The sequence below is a fragment of the Acanthopagrus latus genome, chromosome 1 (assembly GCF_904848185.1).
Source record: "Acanthopagrus latus isolate v.2019 chromosome 1, fAcaLat1.1, whole genome shotgun sequence".
Classification (NCBI taxonomy): Eukaryota; Metazoa; Chordata; class Actinopteri; order Spariformes; family Sparidae; genus Acanthopagrus; species Acanthopagrus latus.
In genome coordinates, this window is record NC_051039.1 from 6,502,101 (window position 1) to 6,526,185 (window position 24,085).

Sequence of the window (24,085 nt, forward strand, 5' to 3'; positions counted from 1 at the left end):
AACAGATGAAAGGGAGGACTCAGAGCCACTCCTTTTTGGAAAAAACCTTATGAATAAATTATCTCTGCTCACAGGATGAAGTCCGAACCAAAGAACACAGTTTTGTTACACACAAACGGTTCCAAAATCAACAAACACATTTCATGTACACTAACCCGCAGGTCTGTTACGTGACAGTTCACAAGTCAGATTTATCCAAATTTAACCTTTTTTCCACTGAAGAAAAAAAGAAGAATCACCAACTGTTGGTGGATTGAGGTGAGTTTTTCTTTCTTTGTTTTTAAGAATCATTGCTGGCTCTGTTTCGTTGTGTGTCTTTGGTGCTCCAAGTATTTTTATGTTTTTACTTGCTATAGTAAGCAATAATAGTTTGTAAAATACCACTTTGCAAACTTTACTTTGTAAACAACTCTTTTTTCTTTTCATTTACATTTTTTTTTTACACCATATTTTAATTAATGCAACTTCAGCACACTATCGTACTAAATGATGATGTATTTTTATTAACTAAGTGAGTTTACGGCATATTATGTCATTAAAAGTGTCACCTTTACCACCTGCGACAACCACAGTGATGTTTACACATTAGTGCATCAATCAGTCACATTCAGTAATATAATATTAATTACTTTTGGTAATTTGAGTGTATTTTAATACTTTAATTGATTTTTTTCTTTAACTTTTTTGATGTTAAATCTTTTGGTTGGGAACCCCAGAAATGAGCCACCAGAGGAAGGAATAAACACATAGAAAGCTACGGCTTAACCAGATTTAATCCCTTAACCTGGCATCAATACTGTCTCGTCTCGCAACATAATTTTAAATGTTTGGATAGCAATGTCATACAGGGTTGCCAACACGCTGTCATCCCTCTCAAATCAATCTCTCAGATCTCACAATGAATAAAAGAGAAGTCTCAAATTTGGATAAAATGTTTGTCTTTAATTCTAAATCGATGCACCTAGGACAAAGTCTGAACATCAGGTGCTTTTCCATCAACACAAGCTCACAGTTTGTCTGGCTTTTGTTGACAGAGTATACAAAATCAACAGGTACCTTTCATGTTGTGCCTTACTTTGCTCTTCAATTTCACATGTAAGACTTTAAATGTTACTAAAAAAACCATCATTTGATGTGATTAAGACAGGATTGATTAGATTATTTGGGCTCACCAATACTTGGACACTAGAACTGCAACTAAAAATGAAAATCAAACTTCCATCATGCTGACAGCAGCATCTTCTTTATTATCCAAACACCTCAAATTTAGATTTTTTCCCTCTCTTCCTCTGTCTAGTGTCTGTGCTCTTTTAATATTTCCTTTTATTTCTTTGTTTCTGATTTTTACTCTTTGTCTTTCTCTGATATATTTCAGTGTCTCCTCGACTGCAGCCATGCTCTCCTTATCAGCCCCACCCCACCTCTACCTGAGTCTCCTCCTCTTCTGTCGTACTCCTCATCCTGTTTTCTCCTGCCGAATCGGAAACCTCAGTCAGTGTGAGTCTGCTGAATTTGTACCGGGCCACAACCTGGTTGGGGAGGGCTTTGACGTGGTCACCCTGCAGCATAAAGGAGCCTACCTGATTGACGTGAGGACTTACCTCACTGAAGATAGCAGCTGTACTCTCTGCTCCAACCCTCTTCAAGGCAACAGGCTGCAGAAAGTAATTCACATATAAACAAGAATTCAGCAGCCAAGTTAACAGTTGCACATACTTTCTGTGTGCATGCTAACCATGTTGTTCTTACCTTTATGTTCAGCTGCCAACCTCTGTAGTGGACTGGCGTGCATTCAGTGGATGCAATGGTAACATCTACAAAAATGAAGACCACAGTGTTAGGTACTGTATTGTATGGCTTCATATCGATGAATACCACTTGTATCATCCTAAGTGTTATTTAAATGCCTCAATTATTGTCTACAAAATCAAGTTTAATGTCAGAGTCATAAAACAAGTCCAAAAAGTGTTCTCTCTCAATGTGTAGCTTGTAATTTTTTTTTCTTGCAAATTGTGTTCACAGCTCACTGATTAACACCTACAGCTCCCAGGCCGGTGACGACTGGATGGTAGGAAACTTCTCAGCTATTGTTGACATGAAATGAAAGACAATTCATTCATGAGTTTAACAGCTTATTAATTCAGATATTGTCAGTATAAAGGGTATAAAATGTTATCATCACTACTGAGTAGTCACGGGTCGGAACAGGAACAAACTGACTGACGTCACTGCTGGTGCAATCCCATCACAAGATGGTCTCTAATCTTTGTTATTTTTTATCATTCATGTTTTATCAGGCTGATTTACATCTATCTGTGTCAAACAACTTGGAGGTTAGAGGAACTCGATCCTCTGTGTATAAGTTTGCCTCCCAAATGACCAGACAGGACCGCTACTTTTTCAGCACTCATGGCGTTTCCTGCAGCCATTATCGGTAGGTTGTTGAAGATCTCTCCACTCATTCAGCAGAGATTTTATCTTGCAATTATGTTGAGATAATCCTATTGAGGGTAATAAAATGTTGTGTCTCTTTGTGTCTAGTTACCGCGTGTCCAACACACCATCGCTCAGTCCCGAGTTCAGGAACCATTTGAACAGTCTTCCGAGTCAATACGACTCCAGCACCAGGGCTCAGTACAATCAACTCATACATACCTATGGAACACACTACATCCGCCAGGTTAACACACTAACACTCACACACACACACACACACATTTAATTTCCATATTTTTACAGATAAAAAACACCATATTTGTTTCCAGGTTCATCTTGGAGGCCGACTCAGGCGAGTCACAGCTATCAGAACCTGTTTGTCAACACTGAATGGACTCTCCTCCAGCGAAGTACTACACAGACTCTATTTGCAAAAACACAAATGCACTTCTTGCTTTGAAAGACTGTCGAAATATGAATATAAAAAAAATACACATATATTTTCTGTTTTGGCTTCACGGCTTTACTGACAGGGCATCTTAGAGATGTGACAGGGGGACAACAGACTGGAACCCTGAGCAACTGCAGCGAGGTCAACATCTCTGTGCAGGGATGGGGCACCACAATACGAATTATTCTGAACTAAGCACAACTGAACAAACACTGACGTTTGTAAAGAGATTATAAAAAGTGTTAAGCTTCAAATTCTAAAATAACCGTCTCCAGCTTTCAGCCAAGATCACTATTTTCAAAGAGAAGTAAAAATTTGGTAGAGATACCATCTTTGTGGTATTTACTCTACCAGTCATGGATAGGGGAAAGGTACTCCAGTATTCTATGCTATGTATGAATTTATCAATACCTTACAAAAAAGCATAAAAGGCTGGATTCAGACAAAATTCACCAGTGTGGCCAAAATGCAGGTCTTCCTATTAATTTTAATGAGCACTCTATATGACTTTTTTTGGCTCCACTCATTTAATCAGGTTTATTGTGTAGTTTCTGACAGTTCAACACAATATTCAAGTCTCCTTGAGTAAGACACTGCGCCCACACTTTTCTGGATGAGCAGGTCAGGAGTATGTGTGTCATTATGAGGCATTGTAATGCACCATCTCAACATTAAGGCACAACTTAACTCGACTATAAATAGGATCTTATTTTCTCTCCTGTCCTCTAGGTCCACTCCTGCTTATCACTGGGTTTCTCTGTGGGCCTGGGGAAGATAACGTTTCCTGTTAAACACTCTTGCAGTAGTGTCCTATTTAACCAGCCCACCCAGCACAGATATTATCTCTACCAGCACTACACAGAGGTGATAGGAGGCACTGGTTGGCCAGGCGAGTTTTCTCTCACTCACAATGACTCCCTGGGCTACAGGAATTGGCTGAAAAGCCTTAAGGAGCATCCAGATATTGTTTCATACAGCATTAGGCCAATGTATGAGCTGGTACCTGATCAGACACAGAAGAAAGGGATAAAGGCTGCCATAGAGCAGTACTTACAAGACAAGGCCGTGAGAAAGTCACCCAGTGAACCATATTGTGGGTTGCACACGCCCAACATGGCCCCCAACTGCTGTCCTCTACAAACCATGAGGGGAACACTGGAGGTGACCATCATCGGAGCCCAGGATCTATTCGGAGATGATGCCAGCCAGACTGACGGGTAAAGTGAAGCCAGAGATTCAAATCTAAAGGTCGTACACATAGAGTTGTATATTCTCCCCATGTCTGTGGGGGTTCTTCTCAGGTACTCTCCTACTGCAGCCCAAAGAGATACAGGTGAATCAGTGACTCTAAATTGACTGTAGGTGTGAAGGGAGCGTGCCTATGCTCCCACATTTCTAAGATTTTTTTCTAAATTAGACCATATGTTCCCACGTTTCCTTTTTCATAAATTTACCCTAACCATAACTATTGCTCCTTCATTTGTTCATTTGTTTACTATAAAGTGCTTCCAACAATCCTGTGGCAGAATAGGGTTTAAACTGAAGGGAAATGTAGGAACACAAAACCTAATTTTGAAAATGTCCTAGAAATGTTAGAACATAGGGCTGACTGGTGTGGGGATATGAGTGTAAATGATTGTTTGTCTCCATACGTCGGCCCTGTGATGTAATGGCGATTTGTCCAGAGTGTACCCCTCACCCCAACCCTGCAAAGGACATTTGGTTATAGATAAAGAATGAATAAGTTTTCAGTGGTTCTTTCCTTGTTTTCTCCTCATCACAGCTATGCTAAAGTGTTTCATGGTTCCAGCTATCACAAGACACCTGTGATCTCATCTGACAACCCAGTGTGGAACAGTCACTTCAATCTGGGCAAGGTCAGTAAATCTTCTCTTCACAGATGATCTCAAAAGAAATTCAATCCCAATTTTTGACCTCAAAGAAATCTAAGGTCTGGTGTCCTTTATCGCCGTGGACCAGAGTTACCAGAGAAGTAGAAAAGTAAAGATAACTGGTTATATTATGGGGCAAGTTCACTCCAAAAATGATTTGTGATATGAGACGTGACTGACAGTGCACACTGGTAATCACTCTGACTACCTGAAGAAGCCCGTGGATAGTGCTCGATCAGGTCAGTGAGCTTTTATTTTGGTACTTCCGGTGACAGGCAGTGTAGATTTGCATATTAGCTAAGTATTTAGTTTCACCCTGACATTAAGATTTAACATTTAGTATTTAGATTTAACATTCAACACTTTTTTACTTAGATTTAACACTGAAATTATATTTTCACAAGAGAACTAAATATCACAAATATTGCTGTAAATCTGGTCAAAAGTAACATTAAAAAATTCAGATATGTTTTTTAAACATGTTTTTTGCTAAATGTGGCAAAAAGTTGCTGAATATTTTAGCATGCGCAACTTTACACTCAGCACCCCATCATTTTATTTCTGGAAAAGCTGAAAAAGAAAATGCAAATTAATGCTCGTTTCCATCCCCGACAGTTATGTGACTATTAGGAGCTGGTTCACGTAGACAGGTAGTAGGTGGCATCACGGATTTGAAGGATCTCACCATTTTGGATCTAATTTCAATTATGGGTATTTCTTTTAGGTGGACACAAACTTGGAAATTAAGGTCCAGGTCTGGGACCAGGACTGGCACTATGATGACCTGCTGGGATTATGTACAAGACACCTGACCCAGGGGACGCACCTAATCCGCTGTACAGCATACTCAGGTCACTTTGATTTCAGTTACACTCTGACCTGTGACCCTCACCTGACTGGAGAAAAGTGTGAACTTTACAAACCATCTTCACGGTGAGAAATACAGTGGATTTTCTTTAAATTACAACTAATATCACATGTCAGCATCCATTTTTGTATTCAAAAGAAACGTCAGTGTGTTTTAATGTATTCTCAGTAGTCTTTGACAGTAACCAGCAGTGTGACTATTTTGTCTGCCTGTACTAGACCGCTGACTTCACTGCATTATGCAATGTTTAATTAGATGTATCAAAATGTTTCCATCTATGTAAAAGCAGCAAAAGAAATGCTCTCAAAGGAGAACACAGGTCAAGAGATTGGCAGAGCAAATGAGGACACAAAAGGTGACTCATGTCAGAAGATTACTTTGTTTTTTTTGGTTTGGTTTAAGTGTCACAGTGGTTCACTGATACACAAGTACTGATAACATCATACATTTCATTTACCACCATTAAGACATCATAACATTCAGTTTTCTCGTTTGCATTTGTTAAATGTTCAGTCAGTTATCCTTTCAACTAAAGACTCGTTTGGTTGGACAAATAAAAAAGGGCCGTGAGCATTGTCACTTTGTATATATTTTGTACATAATCAAGTTGAGTTTAATGATCAGCTGCTGTGATCTTTGTGAGTGATGCTTTTTCGGTGGTGGGTCAGTTTACATTTGTACTTCACAGTGTAAAAGGTATAATTTTCCAATTTTAGTTATTTACGTAACTGTCAAATCCTCATTTTGTCAATTTTGTGTGACCTTCTTGTGTAATTAAAGATTTTGAAAACATGTGCTTCATGTCCTTACTATGACAGGAAACAGGTTTTATAATTGTATTATTCCAAAGCTACATACAGTACATGTACACATGTGATGACACCAATGAAGAGCAGCACTATGTTCATCATCATCACGCGAATGTGTAACGGTTGCATGACGCAAAGTCTGTGATAAATGCTGAACACAACAAGCCAATAAATCATTAATATATCTTTATCTTAAGAATGTAAATGATACTGTACATCTGCACAATAACAGTATATATGTGTGGAGTAGTTTAAGGAGTCGGAGCAGGAAAGTTTTTTTATGTTAACGTATCATTATGAAGTAAATATTGGTCATGCCTATAGAATAATGAATAGAATAGAATAGAGAAGGGTAACTTTATTGTCAGTTTACAGGTATATACAACGAAATTCTGTTGCGCTGCCTGAGTGGAGCTCAAATAGAACAAAAGAGAATAAGATAAATCAATATATAATCAGTAAAATTAAGAGTAATTAACAAAGATCTGTATGAGAGACAGGAGGAGAAGAGAGGATTTATGCTGCATTCAAATGCTAAGTGCTACTCCGACCTGGGTGTGTCCATGTTGAAATGTAGAAGCGACATGGAAGCCAAAAAGAATTGTTATCGCTCAGAGCCTCAAAACAATTTGAGACTGACAGCTGTTTCCAGTATTTAGGTGACAAGGAAGAGCAAATGGAACGATACACTGACTTTACAATACATGACTTTGGCAAAATTTTCTTTATGCTAACATTTTTTCTGACTTTCCGTGTTGTTTTTCAAGCTTGAGAGGGCATTCAGGTGAATTTTCCCAGTTGGTAAAAACATTTACAACTATACAAATACACACTTGTGAAACTCTGACTGAGAGACTCCAATACTAGTAAGAAAAGTATAATAGCAGTAAAAGCAAGCAATAAAATTCATGAAGCAATAAGATGGTTAAGATTTGTCAAGATTAAAGTCTTTATTGTCATTGTGGAAGAAAACAAGACAGCAATCTCCATGAGCTCCATAGTGAAGAATACACAATAAAAGTGGTTGATTAAAGAAAAAAAAAAAAAAGATGAAATAGCGCTGCGAAGGTAATCAATAATTAAAGGGGATGGATATAGAAACAGCAGGAATTGTGTCTAATTGTGTCAGCAGTAGAAGTGTAGCAGAGAAGTATCAAAACAAAATGTATACAGCCTGTTTGGCTACTTTCCAACCTGACAGCTCACCTGCAGAGGTAAATGATACAGTCCTTCCTTGTAGGTTAGTTATTCATTCATCATTTATAGATTTATGCTAAGATGTGATTTTGCAGCATTGTGATTTAACAAATGCAACTGATAACGATCTTTCTTCCCTGTTTTCTGAGCCAATGAATACATGCTGTTGAGTCCTTTCTTCACAAACTTAATAAGGGAATCGAACCATATATTGTCAACAACTTACAAGAATCAAGTGCTACCTTTCTAAAGAGTTTTATTCTTTTACTTGCTTTCTAATTACAGTGGCCCTTTTTTTTAAAATCGCAACATTGAGCACGAAGCTTTTCTTTCTTGAGGATAAACCACATTTACTCTCTTGCTAAGACACATGTAATGAAGTATTTCCAGTTGTATTGGCCTGTAATATTTTACAGTGTGTATTTGCTATTCTCTTGTGTGTGACTGTTTGGGGGTGTTATTGTTTTTCTTTCCCGGGTCTCTGAGAAATATATCTTAAGCCTTTATTAGATATTTATATGTATAAAATAATGTGCAGGACTAGTATCCAAGTTAACTGATTCATCCCCAATGACCACCTCCATCACAGCTGCCATGCTACTGTAGCCTACTTCAAACAGCACTTTGCAGAATTAAGCATTTGTAAAAATGATCTCTGTTGCATTTTTTCTTTTGACAGAAACAAGTTTCAAGTCTTTGTTGTTCAAACATCGCAGCAATTAAATCCAAGTTAATTTCCTTTGACCTTGGAGAATGGTTTTACCATCCTTATCTCCAATTTACTACGCCGTTGTTTTTTTCACTTTTACTTCCTCTTTAGCTCCAGTAACAAAGACTATAAAAAGCCTCATGCTCTGCTCCTCTGAGCAAAGAACAAAGGGTCTATCTCTCTGTTGTTCTGATTTTGATGACTGCAAGTGGAGCAACAAGATCAACACTTTGGGCATTTGGAACAGGTAGAAAACATTTTTTTTTCTCTTACATGTCACAGGAACAGTCTTTAACAATTCAGACTAAAAGGAAATTTTAAAAGACCTTGTGGAATGATTTTGGCTTTATCATTTACATTTTACGGCATTTAGCAGACGCTTTTATCTAAAGCGACTTACAGTAATTCATACATTCATCCACTGATGGCGGTGGCTGCCATGCAAGATGCTGACCAGCACACCAGGAGCAGTTTGAGGTTCCATATTTTGCTCAAGGGCACTTCGACATGCAAACCAGGGGAAGTGAAACAGCGACCTTAGGATTACAAGACTCTGGCTCTAAAGCTGAGTCACAGCCGTCCTTATCAATGTAGGACAGAGAAAGATCTCACAAATCTTTCAGGATACCTCGCCAGACTGGTTCTTCTGAGTTCATATCTCAAACAGCGCATCAAAAGGACGTACAATACAAAAAATACTTAGCAAGTAACACGCGATAAAGTTGACGGACAAATTAACAATCACATCCACAACTTTAAATTCAACTTCACTGCGTCACTCAAACAATGCCAAAATCAATATCTATTTAAAAAGCAGGGGTGTGTTAGTAGGGTGTTTTCATTTGTTAGTTAAAGTTTCTTTGTGTAAGATATTTAAATAATAATAATAATAATAATGCCCACTCAACTCTAGAGATATTAATTAATTCACATCATTTAATGTTGACAATTTTAACTCAAGGGTCACTTCCTTTCACATTGTGGATGCATTTTTTATTCATTTGTTTGTATCAAAACAGATTAGTTTTAACTTAAAACTTTAAACTCCCAAATAATGATAAAGGTACAGAGGTAACAGCCAACTGAGTTTTTTTTTCATCCCTCAACCTGGTAATGGAACAACAACGTCTGTGTATGAACATTTGCAGTTCTTGTTTCCCTTACTGATGATGATCTAGAGGTGAAATTATGCTCATTTGTGATTTGATCGATCTTTGTTATCTCTCTCTGAAATGTTTCAGTGTGTCTTCGACTCCAGCCATGATCTCTTCATCAGCCCCACCTCACCTCTACCTGAGTCTCCTCCTCTTTCTGTCGTACCCCTCCACTGTTCTCTCCTGTCGAATCGGAAACCTCAGCCAGTGTAAGTCTGCTGAATTTGTACCGGGCCACAACCTGGTTGGGGAGGGCTTTGACGTGGTCACCCTGCAGCGTAAAGGCGCCTACATGATTGACGTGAGGACTTACCTGACCTCAAATGGCACCTGTAATCTCTGCTCCAACCCTCTTCAAGGCGACACCCTGCAGAAAGTAATAAACAATAAAAAAAAATTCAAAAACTAAATCCTGCAGCAACAGTTGCCTGCACTTGATGTGTAAATTTTAATCATGGTGTTTTGACCTTTCATTTTCAGGTGCCAGTCTCGGCAGTGGACTGGCGTGCGTTTAGTCGATGCAGTGCTGACCTCTACAGCAGTGCACACACCTCCGTTAGGTATGATATGATAGGGCATTAAATCAGTGAATGGGTTTCGTCAACCATGTTTATACTTTAATGTCATACTATTGCCTCAATACAAGCCAGTGAATAAGATGAGAGTAATTAGAACTCAGCCTTTGTATTTCCTCTTGATCTTTTCTAATATCTGTAATATTTTAGACACAAACCGCTCAAAATGTATTCTCACAGTTTTCTAAAAGTGGGTGTCAATCCCCTTCAACATGTACGGTAACCACTGTCTTCCTCTTCCTAATGGTCCATATTCATCATATTCATATTGTGTCCGCAGCTCATTGATGGACACTCACACCTCCCAGATGAGTGACGACTGGAAGGTAGGAAACTATTATTATAATCATTATTATCATAACTGGTAGACAATTATGTAGAGAAACCACCATATTGTGGTAAATAAAACCTTAAATTAAACTGCAAATTCTAAAGTCTCAATTACAATATACTGTACCAACAAATGAGTGGTTTATTCTTACGCCATATAGTGGTGATTTCAGATAAACATCAAGCAGCTCACATGCTTTTCTTTTTTAATTTAATTTCTCAGGTTGGCATAAATGTAGATACATATGTTTCTGCTGGTCTGGATGTGGGAGGAACTCGCTCCTCTGCGTATATGTTTGCTTCTCAAAAAGCCAGAGAGGACCGCTACTTTTTCAGCTCTCACAGGGTGACCTGCAGCCATTATCGGTAGGCTGTGAAGATTTCTCGCAATACAAACGATGTTTTTCCAGTCAAGTTTGTTGAGATAATTAACAAATGTGTCTCTTTGTGTCTAGTTACCGTGTGTCCAGCACACCGCCACTCAGCTCTGAGTTCAGAAGGGATTTGGACAGACTGCCGAGTCAGTACAATGCCTCCACCAGGGCTCAGTACAGAGAGCTCATATATACCTATGGCACACACTACATCCGCCAGGTTAATACACTCATGCGCATGCACAGACAGTTTTAATTTCCTTATGTCACAAATAGAATAACACCTGTTGTTCACAACATTGTTCTTCATTTCAGGTTGACCTTGGAGGGCGACTCAGGCGAGTCACAGCTGCACGAACCTGTTTGTCGACACTGAATGGACTCTCCTCCAGTGAGGTACATTTGACCCTGGACAGAGTACACAGCACAAGCACACGTTGTTACACTATTAATGTTCTTTTCAAAACCCCATGATATACTGTTGTTCAACTGAAGGCAGTAGCATACGATTGTCATCATTTTGACACTCATCACACCATTCAGTGGCCCCTCACACTCTGTATGGACATATTTGAATATTTGTTATGGTCTCTCCACTCTTTACAGCTTCAAACTTGTCTGTGGATACATAATGTAGAGCTTTTATTTCCCCTCCTGTTCTCTAGGTCCACTCCTGTTTATCTCTAGGTTTCTCTATTGGCCTCGGGAAGTTGTCATTATCTGCTAACCAGCGGCATTGCGAGAAAGTCCTACAGAACCACGGCTTCTCCACCTTGTACAACTATGGTCTCCACCAACATTACACTGAGGTGGTAGGAGGCAGTGGTTGGTTGGGGGAGTTTTCACTCACTCATAATAACTCTCTGGAGTACAGGAATTGGCTGAAAAGTCTTAAGGACCATCCGGATATTGTTTCGTACTCCCTTAGGCCAATGTATCAGCTGGTGCACACTGAGACACAGAAGTCAGGGATGAAGGCTGCCATAGAGGAGTACTTAGGAGACAACGCAGTGAGGAAGTCCCCCAGCCAGCCATATTGTGGTTGGAATGTTCCCAACGTGGCCCCGAACTGCTGTCCTAAAGAGGCAAGGAGGGGAAACCTGGTAGTGACGATCATCAGAGCCTGGAACCTGGAAGGAGATCCAACGGGCAGGACCGAGGGGTGAGTAGAGCGAGGTCATGTACTGAGATCTGAAGCTGGTATATCAAACTACAACATTAATTCACAAGTTGTTTCTCCTTGTTTGATTTTATTCACAGGTACGCTAAGATGTGGTACGGCTCCATCTATCACAGGACTCACTGGATCCGGTCAAACAACCCCTGGTGGAACGCTCGTTATAATCTGGGCAACGTCAGTAACTCTTCTCATCACAGACCATTATTGTAACTTTGTCTACAAATGTGTCATGTGCGGCCCATTGCATTAATATATGTTTCTTTGTGTGTGTTTTTTCTGAAGGTGATCACAACCTTGGGTTTGAAGATCGAGATCTGGGACAAGGATGTGAAATATGATGACCTCCTGGGATCATGTACAAAGTACCTGAGCCAGGGGACACACAAATTCACCTGTCCGACCCAGGGAGGCAGAGGTAGCTTTGAGGTCCAGTATACCCTGACCTGCGACCGTCGCCTCGTTGGAAGCCGGTGCCAGCAGTATAGACCATCTCCATAGTGAGAAACACACTCTGGGTGTGCTTCACGTGTTATATCAGATCTGTTGATGACACTGTTTTAAGTTGTCACTAAGCAAGGTTTATCTTTTAAATAGACATCTGCTTTCAATGTGTGTCGCAGTAGGGCTGAAATCAAAGGTATATTCACATTATGAAACTGACTGAAAACTGCACGAAATTGAAAAAATTGTCTTTTCTGTCGTTTTTTACTTGTTTTTTTACTAATGAACATTAATGATTTCAATTCAGTGTTTTTGTTGTCAACCCATTTTTAATGAGACAATCTGAAGTCATAAAAGATTCCATCCAGTTTTGCAGGACAGGGTTATGGTTTCTTTTACATTTGGCTGATGTCTTTGTGGTTGTTGGTAATTATTTAGAGTTAAAAATGTTCAACTACATTTTCATTATGTCTGTCATAATCATTTTTGTGTTCCTTCCCATGCAAATAAAGCCTCTGAGTTGTGTCAAGTAAAGCACAAGTGTCAGAGCTAAAGGAAAACAAACTTTTAGAATTAAAGCATCTATCATGTGTAAAAATTCTAAAGTTATACGAAACATCCTCACCTTTGTCAGCAAAATTCAGACACCAGATAGGTAGGGGCATTTTGTTATATTTTGTAAGGCAGCTGTTCCCAATCTGAGTGTGTAGTGTCACTAGCAGCTCTGTGGGGCTGTTCAAGACTAAATTCCAATATCCAGCTCTTAAAGTTGAGGTCTATGTGGAAGTATCAAAAACTGCAGTTCCTCAGATGGCCACTTGAGGCTGGCTCCAAAATCAAGCCAATCCCTGTAGGATCCCCTGTTAAAATGTCCAACTCTACAGCAGAAGTAAACATGTTTACAGCCTGATACAAACAACTGTTTCTGTCTCTATAGCTAATTTATCCTTTCATGAGAACTGCACAGGGGTGACTCCTTATATATACTCACTCGTTTTGATCATATTGAGGGTTAATGTTATGCATAGTTAGGGGTGTGGCCTCTTTGAGTGTGCACAGTCAGTGTTCTCAACCCAGTAGCTTTGAGCTACATGCGTGTGGTATTTCAGGGGTATAATGTTTGCTATGTTCTGCATCTTAATTTTGCATGTTATATCATAAAAAATATCTGCCACAATATTAGCACTGAACACAAAGTACACCTGAGGCTAATGAGAATGTCATTTGGTCAAAATTCATAGTAACAGACTCTGTCAGCCACAGTATCATCTCTAATTATATACTTTTGCTGTAACTACCATGCATACCTTTTCTAAAATAAGGTCCACTGAAGAAGTCTGACTTCGCCTCTCTATGTGCTCTATCTCTACAGTTTGTCCCCTGTTCGGGTCTGGCAAACCAATATTTGTTGGTTGGCATCGAACACCTAACTAGTGTTTTTTTTAGTCAGTAAACTGCAAAACAGATAGATTATTCTGCCAATTTTAAACATAATCAACATCGCACATGCTTGTTTGAATGTAACAGACATTTATCTATTCCCCCAAGCCAAACTAATAAACCTCTTTGACCTGAACTCAAGGGAGGGCCATTCCATGTTCGGTTAGAACTCTCCTTCTCTCATCTGATTTGCTGCCTCTGTCACATAAGCTCCAATAAGATAAAGATTTCAAGCTTCATTCTTCACTTATCTCTGATGAAGGAACAAAGGGTCTTTCTCTCGCTGGTTCTGAATTTCATGACCGGAAGCGGAGCAGCAACTTTCTCTGCATTTCAGACAGGTAGAAAACTAATTTTTTTTCGAATGTAACCAGATGATAGCATTAACAGTCTTTAATAGATCAGACTAACAATTCAAATTACTTTAAGGTTATTTACTAAAAGATGCTACACTGCATGATGCTGTATACAAAGAGCATGATTTTGGTGCTGAGACTTCACCAGACTCCTGAAGAGTTTATTGGTCTAAGTAATATGTTGGGATTGTGAGGGTTTTTCTAGATCAGATGTTATATTGTCCTCTATTTGAATCTGTTTTAACATTTAAAGAATTCTTCAGTCTGATATCAAACAGCAGATGCAGTTCAAGCTTTTGCAGTCAAATATGCACATTTCTAACAATAAAAGGATGTAATTTCAACAACAGCTTTGCAGGCACAGAATGACATACATAACAGGTGCACCACAGTTGAATCATAGTCTGCAAGTCATTTCAACTTGCACCTTCTGGAGAGGGTCAGATGCCTACGATGTAATTTTGTATTCAGCTGTATTACAAACTCAAACTCATACCTGAGGCAGGACATCAGGAATAGGAGCAGAGCCACATATATAAAGGAGTGGTTTAGGATATTAATAGAAAGACACAATCTTTCTTCTGTTTTGACATAAATGCATTAATATTCTGGTTATCATAAATCCTCAACAACTTCAGTCCATAAGGTGCTCAGGGAGTAGAGCCAGCATCTTGTTATCGGAAGGTCACTGGTTCAATTCCCCTGGTCTGCATGTCAAAATGTCCTGGGGCAAGATACTAAACCCCAAACTGCTCCTGATGTGCTGGTCGGCACCTTGCTTGGCAGCCACCACCATCAGTGTATAATGTATGAGCTATGATAAATGAGACAATGACTATGACTATGATAAATGTAAATCTCCACGGTGGAGGTTATTTCAAAGAAAAGAATGTCATCAATAGCTCTTACTACTCTGCAATTCAAAGTCTTTGCACAGGCACATTTATTATATATTGCATACATCATGTACACACAAGGACAGTTACTGTTTATAGTATGTTTATCTTCATTTCTAATCATTTTTGTTATTATATTCTCATTCAAATTGTTATTTTATTGTTTCCAATATCTCCTTTTTATTGTCACTAGTTTTTGAGACCTACTCTTGTGCTGCTACTTATTTCCCTCTACTGCTGTGTTACCTGTGAATTTCTCCATGGAGGGATCAATAAAGGAACAATTTATTATAACTGAAGCAGTATAATATAGCTGCCACGGTGTGATGGTGCCAGGAACAGGCATATCATGTTGTGCTGAAATAAGCAAAAAAAAAAGAAGAAGAAGAAGAAAACAAAGGAAAACTGCAGCGCAACAGAGGAAACATTTTTAGTAATACTTTTTTATTCCTTGCACACAAATCAAAGTTTTTATCTTGGCATTTTTTTTTATCATACTTGGGAAACTGGAGAACAATGATCACTGTATCTATCAGTGTAAAACATTAACGAGCAGTTACACGGAGGTACCTTTATTTCCTCATACCAGCAACTAATGAAGACGAAACACAACTCACACCTATCTGAGTGCACACAACAACTACAGCTTCACAAGGGAAAGATGCTATCAATCTATTCTCTTTTTTCTCTTGTAGTCAGCAAAGACCAAAAACCAATAATGTCATCAATGTCAATACTTTCCATTTTCCCCTCTCTGTGGCACTCCGCCCGAGTCTACTGATGCATTCTGCAGATGTAACTATTTAAGACGGAATCAAAAAGAAGTAAACAGTGATTTTGTTGGGGACTATTTTCAGCTGCAGATTAACACATTTGATGTGCTTGGGAGTGTTTACAGTAGAACACACATAATGAAATATATTGGCCGTTCGTCATTATGGAGGAACATCTACTTGGGAAACAGTGTGTTTTTAATATTTTTGACAAAAATTGCATGTGTGGCACAGAGCAGTAAGATACCAGGACTCCCTTGAAAAATAATTTTTTAATCTCAATGGGACTTTACTGGGTAAATAAAGGTTGGATTAAAAAAAAAAAAAAAAAAAACTGGGCTTTGGCAGGCATATGTATGTAGATGCACATTAATATGAACAACATTAACATTTTAAGAGCTGCAAATATTTTTTCATGAAATAATCTTCATTCAAAGATATCAAATGTAGTTTATAATATAAGTAAATTTCCCCTCCAAGTTCCAGTCAGCAGTCAGCATTACAGAACATAATCACCCGACAGTGGATGAGGTTTTGATTAGTTAAAAGGTTCTGTCCAAGGTCTCTTGTCGTCAGTGAACAACTTCGGATCGCATATAAACTATGTGACTGCAGGTGTTTATCACTCCAGCAGCTCCCTTCTTCCAGTTGTTGTTGGTGATTTAGCCAGCCTAATAGTTGCTGTCTTCACTTACAGTACAGTTTAATACTAGCAAAAAAAATTGATCCATGACTTCCAGCCAATCACAATCCAGAATCATCAAGAGACAAGAAATTTGAATTTTTTAAGTAATTTAGAAACATTGTCAATTCACCATTTCACAGTTAACCCGATGTCCTACTGATTTGCCTTTCTTGTCACCTTTAATCATCTTTTTTAAAAACTAAAATGACACATTTATGAAACCTATCTACTCTTTTTATCTTTTCTATCTTTATATTTCAGTGTGTCTTCGACTGCAGCCATGATCTCTTCATCAGCCCCACCTCACCTCTTCCTGAGTCTCCTCCTCTTTCTGTCGTACCCCTCCACTGTTCTCTCCTGTCGAATCGGAAACCTCAGCCAGTGTAAGTCTGCTGAATTTGTACCGGGCCACAACCTGGTTGGGGAGGGCTTTGACGTGGTCACCCTGCAGCGTAAAGGCGCCTACATGATTGACGTGAGGACTTACCTCACCCAAGCTGACACCTGTACTCTCTGCTCCAACCCTCTTCAAGGCGACACCCTGCAGAAAGTAATAAACAATACAAATGAAAAAAATAAATCCTGCAGCAACAGTTGTCTATACATCATGTGTTGACGGTGTTTTGACCTTTCATTTTTCAGCTGCCGGTCTCGGCAGTGGACTGGCGTGCGTTTAGTCGATGCAGTGCTGACCTCTACAGCAGTGCACACACCTCCGTTAGGTATGATATGAGTGAATGGGTTTTATCAGCCGTGTCATGTCATGTCATTATGGTGCCTCAATACAGGCCAGTAAGTACATGTTAATAAAGAACCAGTCTTCACTAAAAAACAGGAGAACTCAGCCTTCTCCAAAGCCACAAAATTTGAATTTGTGGTTAGGGCAAACCCTTTGAATTTTGAGAGTTAAATTAAAGTTTTCATGCAAATTGTGCCCACAGCTCACTGATTGAAACTTACAGCTCCCAGGACAGTAATGACTGGAAGGTAGGAAACTCTCAATCTCTTGTTAATGTGAACATAATATTATTAAAATAAATGGAAAGCTATGTCGAGCCTTCTTCCTACAATGTTTAAACCGGAGAAATCCACAAGTTTACTCAAGCTTACGGTGTGTTTCACCAGGTTGCCTGTCACTACTTCGGGGGCAGGGAAGTCAGCAACAAGTCTGAATTTAAGGGGAATAAAACTCCAAAACATTAACTCATCTGTGAACATTTGTGACTGAGTCACATCAGATAGATTTTCATTTGCAAAGCTGATTGTTTAATGGTGTGTTAATTACCAGCAGCGTGTTTTTGCCTGCAGGAGCACTTGTGTTTTACCTCCTTACTCATGAAGTGTTAATCTGCCACAAACACCCAGATTACTCTACTACATTACTAAATTACATTAGTCAGACACGGCACACAAGGAGAATGAGTCTGTTTAAATGTATTTGTGTCAAATGTATTTGGTACTCACCAGACTCCGGTTCTCTCTCTTCCTTTTCCCTTTACTCTCTGTAATGTTACACTAATGAAATAAGGTATATTTCCCCTCCAGCTGCAGTCAGCAGGCAACATTAGTAATGCACCATAAACAAAGACAACAGAGTTCCCCTCTGTGGATCACTGCTCCAGTCAGACTTTACTCCCACAAGTTAAGAAGAATTACAGTTTAAAGGTTAAAATGTCTGATCTATCTTCCTGTTAGTAAACAGCTTTGGATTAGAACTGATTCTGGTGAGACCGTTTAGCTGAACTCCTCCTCATAAAACCCTCTGCAGATGTCTTATGTTTTGATTTGATAGAGCGCTCCCTGGAAGTGTAAATTACATATTGTACTTTTAAAATGCAGAAAAAAGCAAAAGGCCCTTTAAGGACCTGTTGTTTGGTTTGTCCACTCTGGGCGACTGTAGAAACATGACTGACTCCTGGGAGAGGGATCCACTGCTTCTGTAGATAAATAAGGCCCAATCTATGGTAACAAAAACATAGCCATTCTTAGTTTAAGGTCAGTATACTTGAATATAAACATAATTAGGAAAGTTATATTCCATTTCTGCCCCCTATAACCTACACACTGGACCTTTAGTACACCAAAAACTCCAAGCAGCTCATGAGTTTGATCTTTTATTTGCCAGGTTGGTATAGATGTGGATAAGTTTGTGTCTGCTGGTCTGGATGTGGGAGGAACTCGCTCCTCTGCGTATAAGTTTGCTTCAGAAAGGACCAGAGAGGACCGCTACTCCTTTAGCACTCACAGGGTGACCTGCAGCCATTATCGGTCAGTTGTTAAGATTTCTCCACACTTACATTAAAAGTTTGAGATCATTTCAGTTAAGATAATTAACTATTCTGTCTCTTTGTGTCTAGTTACCGTGTGTCCAGCACACGGCCCCTCAGCTCTGAGTTCAGAAAGGATCTGGACAGACTGCCAAGTCACTATGATGCTTCAACCAGGGCTCAGTACAGAGAGCTGATACAGACCTATGGAACACACTACATCCGCCAGGTTAACACACACACACACACACACACACACACCATTTTCCTTATCAAAGATGAGACAATTTTCTTTCTCAACAACATTGTTCTTCATTTCAGGTTGACCTTGGAGGGCGACTCAGGCGAGTCACAGCTGCACGAACCTGTTTGTCAACACTGAATGGACTCTCCTCCAGTGAGGTACATGTAGCATACAAACACAAATGTTGTAACACTGCTTACACTGTCAGAAAGAATGAATTTCCAGTTTGAATGGACAGGTATGTAAATCATTTGTATGCTGTTACTTTCCAAACCCCATGAACAAATATGAACAAATGTTGTTTTATGTTTCTATACCATTCAGTCTTCAAATTTTAATGTTTCTCTTTTTAGTAATTTAAAGGATGAAGCGAGTGGTGCTTCACACTACAGAAGCCACATTTCTGAATGGGAGAATAAATGTGCATTAGTGAGTGTGAAGTACTTTAATGCACCATCAGAGCTCTCAGCATTAAAAAACTGTTTAAAGGAGACATTTGCTTGTTTTCAGGTTCACAATTTTATTTCGTATTGCTGCTAAAATAGATTTAAATGCTATAGTGGTCAAAAAACACATTAATTTTCTCATTCTGTTGTGCACTGTATTCCCCCTCAGTCTGAAACACAGTAGCCCCATTCACACTGCCGTTTGCATGCAGGGATCCTGCACCAATTCTCTGCATCCTCCTCTGTGTGAAAGTTTCAGATGCGGCGAGGGGTGAAATTTCACTCCGGCGCTGATCTGCCTCTGAAGGTAGTATCAGTGATCAGTGAAGCTCAGTGACTTCTTTTAAATCTCTTCTATAGATTCACTTTTATCGTCTGGCCTTCTCTTAATTTTGTTTTATTCTCGCTGCATGGTTACCTTGTTGAGGATGTGTGTTTTATGATTTCTAATGTTTTATTCCAATTTTACTTCCTGATGGTTTTATTATGTTTTATTTTGTTGTTGTCAGGCAAATGTATTTGATATGTTTTTATTTCTGTTTTTATTTCTGTTGTACAGCATCTTGTAACATGCTTTTGAAAGGTGCTGTATAAATAAAGTTATTATTATTATTATTATTATTATCAGGGCCATATTATTGGCGAACCGAACCAGTGTGAATGAATAAGCTGGCGGCGCAGGTCCTTCGCTCAATTTGATAAAGAGAAATGTCCCACAAAGCAATGCGTTGCATGACCAAAGAAAGGTAATGTAGTTACTGTAACTGTCTTTGGCAACTTATATGAGGAAAAAAAAAATACCACAGCTGTACATGGAGAAGCGTCCGTCCTCCCACCAGTCCTACCAACTCTTTGTCACGTTTCTCCCCGAAAAACAGTGTCTGTCACCCGCCCCCCGCCCAGTTAACCCTATCCTGAACTCCTCCTGACCGAGACGTCAGTGAACTTTCCCCCAGAAAACAGCCGAGTGAAGGCCCAATCCCCGTGAGTGAAGGAACCAGACAGCGACCTGTTTACTGATGCCAATTATGTGATTATGTAATTTATAGCGAAAAATGCAACTTTGTTATTTTCCAGGTTGTTTGGTTAGTCAGGATCTCAATCACTACACATTATAACAACATCTATATGACTGTAAACTGTCCACGGGTTTAGTTTGATGGGGGGACAACGGGAAACACCGGGAAACACCAACATCATCAACATGACGGGGACCGTCACGGCTCTTTAGGAGACACAGCGCCGGCTTTCTGTGTGAATTACACGGTGGTTCATCTTTAAGGCCGAGATGCTTAGCTCTGTGTGCTCTGGAGATAACTCTGGAGATAATACGGCATCGCTGTGTAGAAAGTGCTACTGTTTTAGTTCCTGTCTCTTTAAGGCCTGCCCTCCTGAATACACAATCATGTCTGATTGGTCAGCTCACACATGCCTGACCCAGCACTGCTAACAACAACAGAGAAATCAATTCTTAAGTGCCAAATTAGCCTCTAGGCATACCTTATGCGTGATGTCACAAAGACACTGAATTAAAGGTGAGAATACAGACGAGGCATTTCAGGTGCAGTGTTTTCTGTGGGAAAAAGGAGCTTCTATAGATGTTGACTTTGACCAAGACCTTTTATATGTACAAGAACCTGTACAAAACACTGAAGGAATGGGGAAAACGAAAAGCATATAGTAATAGGTCTTCTTTTTACAGTTTATAATCCATTGACTGTAAATAACATCTTGTTTCCTGTCGTCCAGGTCCACTCCTGCCTGTCACTTGGTATCTCTATAGGCCTTGGGAAAGTGTCACTATCTAGTGGCCAACAGTCTTGCAACAAAGTCCTACAGAACCAGGACGTCTCCACCTCATACAGCTCTGGTCTCCACCAGCACTTCACAGATGTGGCAGGAGGCAGTGGTTGGTTGGGGGAGTTTTCTCTCTCTCATAACGATTCTCTTGGCTACAAAAATTGGCTGAAAAGTCTTAAGGACCACCCGGATATTGTTTCGTACTCCCTTAGGCCAATGTATGAGCTGTTGCACACTGAGACACAGAAGACAGGGATGAAGGCTGCCATAGAGCAGTACTTAGGAGACAATGCAATGAGGAAGTCCCCCAAAGAACTACGATGTGGGGGCAACACTCCCAACCTGGCCACCAACTGCTGTCCTCAACAGGCCTCAAGGGGAACTCTGGAGGTGACGATCATCAGAGCCTGGAACCTGAAAGGAGATCTGACGGGCAAGACTGAGAGGTGAGCTGGGCTCAACTATAAGACTGTCAGAGCTGCCATTCTAACTTCTGGGTTAGTCTACATAAAAACGACAAGTCGTCACCACTCTATTGCTCAGGTAAAATCCCATGTTAGGCTAAGTAGTAAAAACAAATCAAACACACTGTTGTTCCAGGAGCTGATGATGTAGGTAAAGAAGGCGGAGCCATTTCACTTGCTTCTCATCTCTGTTTATCAGCAAGTATATTTCTGCAAAACTACAGATAAATTCAAGCTGTACATGTCTTCATGTTGCAACTTTGCATTTTTTTAGGTTCAATTTTCCTATTTCTCTGTTGTCACAAAACTGGTATCATGCTCTGGTTGGATTTAGCTGCAAAAAACATGTTTATGTTATTAAACATTACTACTTCCGAGTAACGCCATGGATTGAGATCTGAATATTGTATATCAAACACCAGTATTATTTCACAAGTTGATGTTTTCTCTTATTAACAGCTATGCCAAGATGTGGTACGGTTCCATCTATCACAGGACTCGTGTGGTCAGCTCAAACGACCCCTGGTGGAATGCTTATTATAATCTGGGCAAGGTCAGAAAGTCTTCTCATTAAAGATGATTTAAAAAAAAAAACATTAATCGCAATTTTTGGCCTCAAAGAAGCTGAGGTCTGATGTACTTCTAACGCTGTCTTGACAATGTTGACTGACAGTGCTGATTGCTGCAGTCCACTGATACATTTTACTCTTACCTTTGAACCTTTTCAATAAGTATGTATTAATGGATCCAAAATGAAAAAGTATAATATCATACGGTTTCTGTGTGCACAAACGTGTCATGGATTCAGTCCATTGTATGCTTTTTTTTAATTTATTTTTTTTAGAAAACTTTAAAGGTGCTATGTGTAAGATTTTCTTATCTTTTTTTTTTATTATTAGGTGGACACACACTTGGGTTTGAAGGTGGAGGTCTGGGATGAAGACGCGCAACATGATGACCTCTTGGGATCATGTATGTGGTTCCTGAGCCTGGGGACACACAGATTGAGCTGTCCAGCCGAGAAAGGGGGCTTTGAGATCCAGTACACTCTGACCTGCGACTCCTATCTGACTGGAGTCAGGTGTAATCAATACAAACCATCTCCACAGTGAGAAATGCATTTTGGGGTCCAACACACAAATGATTTTTATTTACTTTAAAATCTAACTGAAATCACATTTAATCATCCATTTTTATGTTCAACATTTTTAATGATTTTTGTTATCAAATAAAGACGGTAAAAGGGTCTTTGGGGAAATGTCAAAAATGTCACACTTATACGATGTCTCACAATTTTTCACTTAAAAGCAAAAAATTGTTTAATTCAAGTTCTCATTTATCTATGCGGGCCTGTAAGCATAATCATTTTGTTGTAAACATTAATAACATCAGCTGCTGTGTTGTCAGCAGCGAATATTCAGTGGTGTGTCAGTTCACATTTATACTGAATACTGTAACTAATTACATTTTCAAATCTCAGTTGTATCAAAACTGTCATTCTTTTGTGTGACCCTCACATCCAAATAAAGACTCAAAACATGTTCATGATTCAGAACTGCACTGTAAATAATTTTGGGGCTGTTTCAATTTACAAATCTGAGTTACAAGTCAATTGCTGCCTTAAATATTTGAGTTAACTTGATTTAGGTGGAATATTTTGTTTAAAACTTTCTTTGAAGTTTGTGAAACACAATTTAAAGTGAACTGAATTTGAAAATACATCTTCAGTTAACTTCAGATACTAAGTTGAATCAATGACTGTTAAGTGACACTGACAAGCATTACATTTAAATTTGATGTCCTCAGGTGAAGAGGTAATCTTTATTAAGACATCAGAAACAGCAGCAGCTGCTCATACTAGTGCTACTTTGTTTCAGCATTGGCATTATAACATCATGTTATAGTGAAACTCTCGCCAAAAAGCAACCGAGGCATTATTTGTGTTTGAATATGAGTCAAACCTTTGTGTAAAAGCATAATTACAATGAAAGAGGCACTTCTAAGATTTACCATAGTTTCGGTTTCGGGAAAGCTATTTTTCAATGGAGTGCTTGGGACATTGGCACGCTAGCATCAAAATCGCTATTTTCAAAATAATAAGAAGGCTCGACACAACATGAAACTTTGCTCGTAGTACACCAGGGTCTCTACCTATGAACACCAGCATTGAGAACATTGTTTGTGTACACAGAGTTTACTAAAAAGGTTTTTGAACTACTCACCGTAGGAGCTGGATCTCTGACGCGTCACGGCAGACAAAAAGTGTCAATCCCCCAAGTGCGAGCATACAGTAGTTCA

The 24,085-nt window shown here is 39.3% G+C and overlaps 2 protein-coding genes across 4 annotated transcripts; both read left to right on the forward strand.

The window, feature by feature from the left end:
- The first annotated feature begins 79 nt into the window (after positions 1–79).
- LOC119018303 (perforin-1-like) lies at positions 80–6,427 on the forward strand. Its single transcript, XM_037095846.1, has 10 exons — positions 80–258; positions 1,376–1,664; positions 1,762–1,841; positions 2,023–2,068; positions 2,298–2,434; positions 2,542–2,680; positions 2,766–2,846; positions 3,617–4,104; positions 4,671–4,764; positions 5,504–6,427. The coding sequence occupies exons 2-10, from the start codon at positions 1,395–1,397 to the stop codon at positions 5,714–5,716; spliced, it is 1,548 nt and encodes a 515-aa protein (XP_036951741.1). The 5' UTR covers positions 80–258; positions 1,376–1,394; the 3' UTR covers positions 5,717–6,427.
- Positions 6,428–8,479: 2,052 nt separating this feature from the next.
- LOC119031779 (perforin-1-like) lies at positions 8,480–23,319 on the forward strand. 3 transcript variants are annotated; one of them, XM_037121627.1, is made up of 10 exons: positions 8,480–8,609; positions 16,828–17,116; positions 17,209–17,288; positions 17,508–17,553; positions 18,692–18,834; positions 18,924–19,062; positions 19,155–19,235; positions 21,273–21,769; positions 22,247–22,340; positions 22,687–23,319. In XM_037121627.1, exons 1-10 carry the CDS (start codon positions 8,503–8,505, stop codon positions 22,897–22,899), a joined length of 1,689 nt encoding a protein of 562 aa, XP_036977522.1. In that variant the 5' UTR covers positions 8,480–8,502; the 3' UTR covers positions 22,900–23,319. The 3 variants fall into 3 exon arrangements, with proteins under 3 accessions (XP_036977522.1, XP_036976748.1, XP_036978327.1); XM_037120853.1 differs by lacking the exons at positions 16,828–17,116; positions 17,209–17,288; positions 17,508–17,553; ... (4 more) ...; positions 22,247–22,340; positions 22,687–23,319 and adding exons at positions 9,604–9,892; positions 9,997–10,076; positions 10,372–10,417; ... (4 more) ...; positions 12,056–12,149; positions 12,258–13,974 and having other exon boundaries at positions 8,482–8,609; XM_037122432.1 differs by lacking the exon at positions 8,480–8,609 and adding an exon at positions 14,076–14,197.
- The last annotated feature ends 766 nt before the right edge of the window (positions 23,320–24,085 follow it).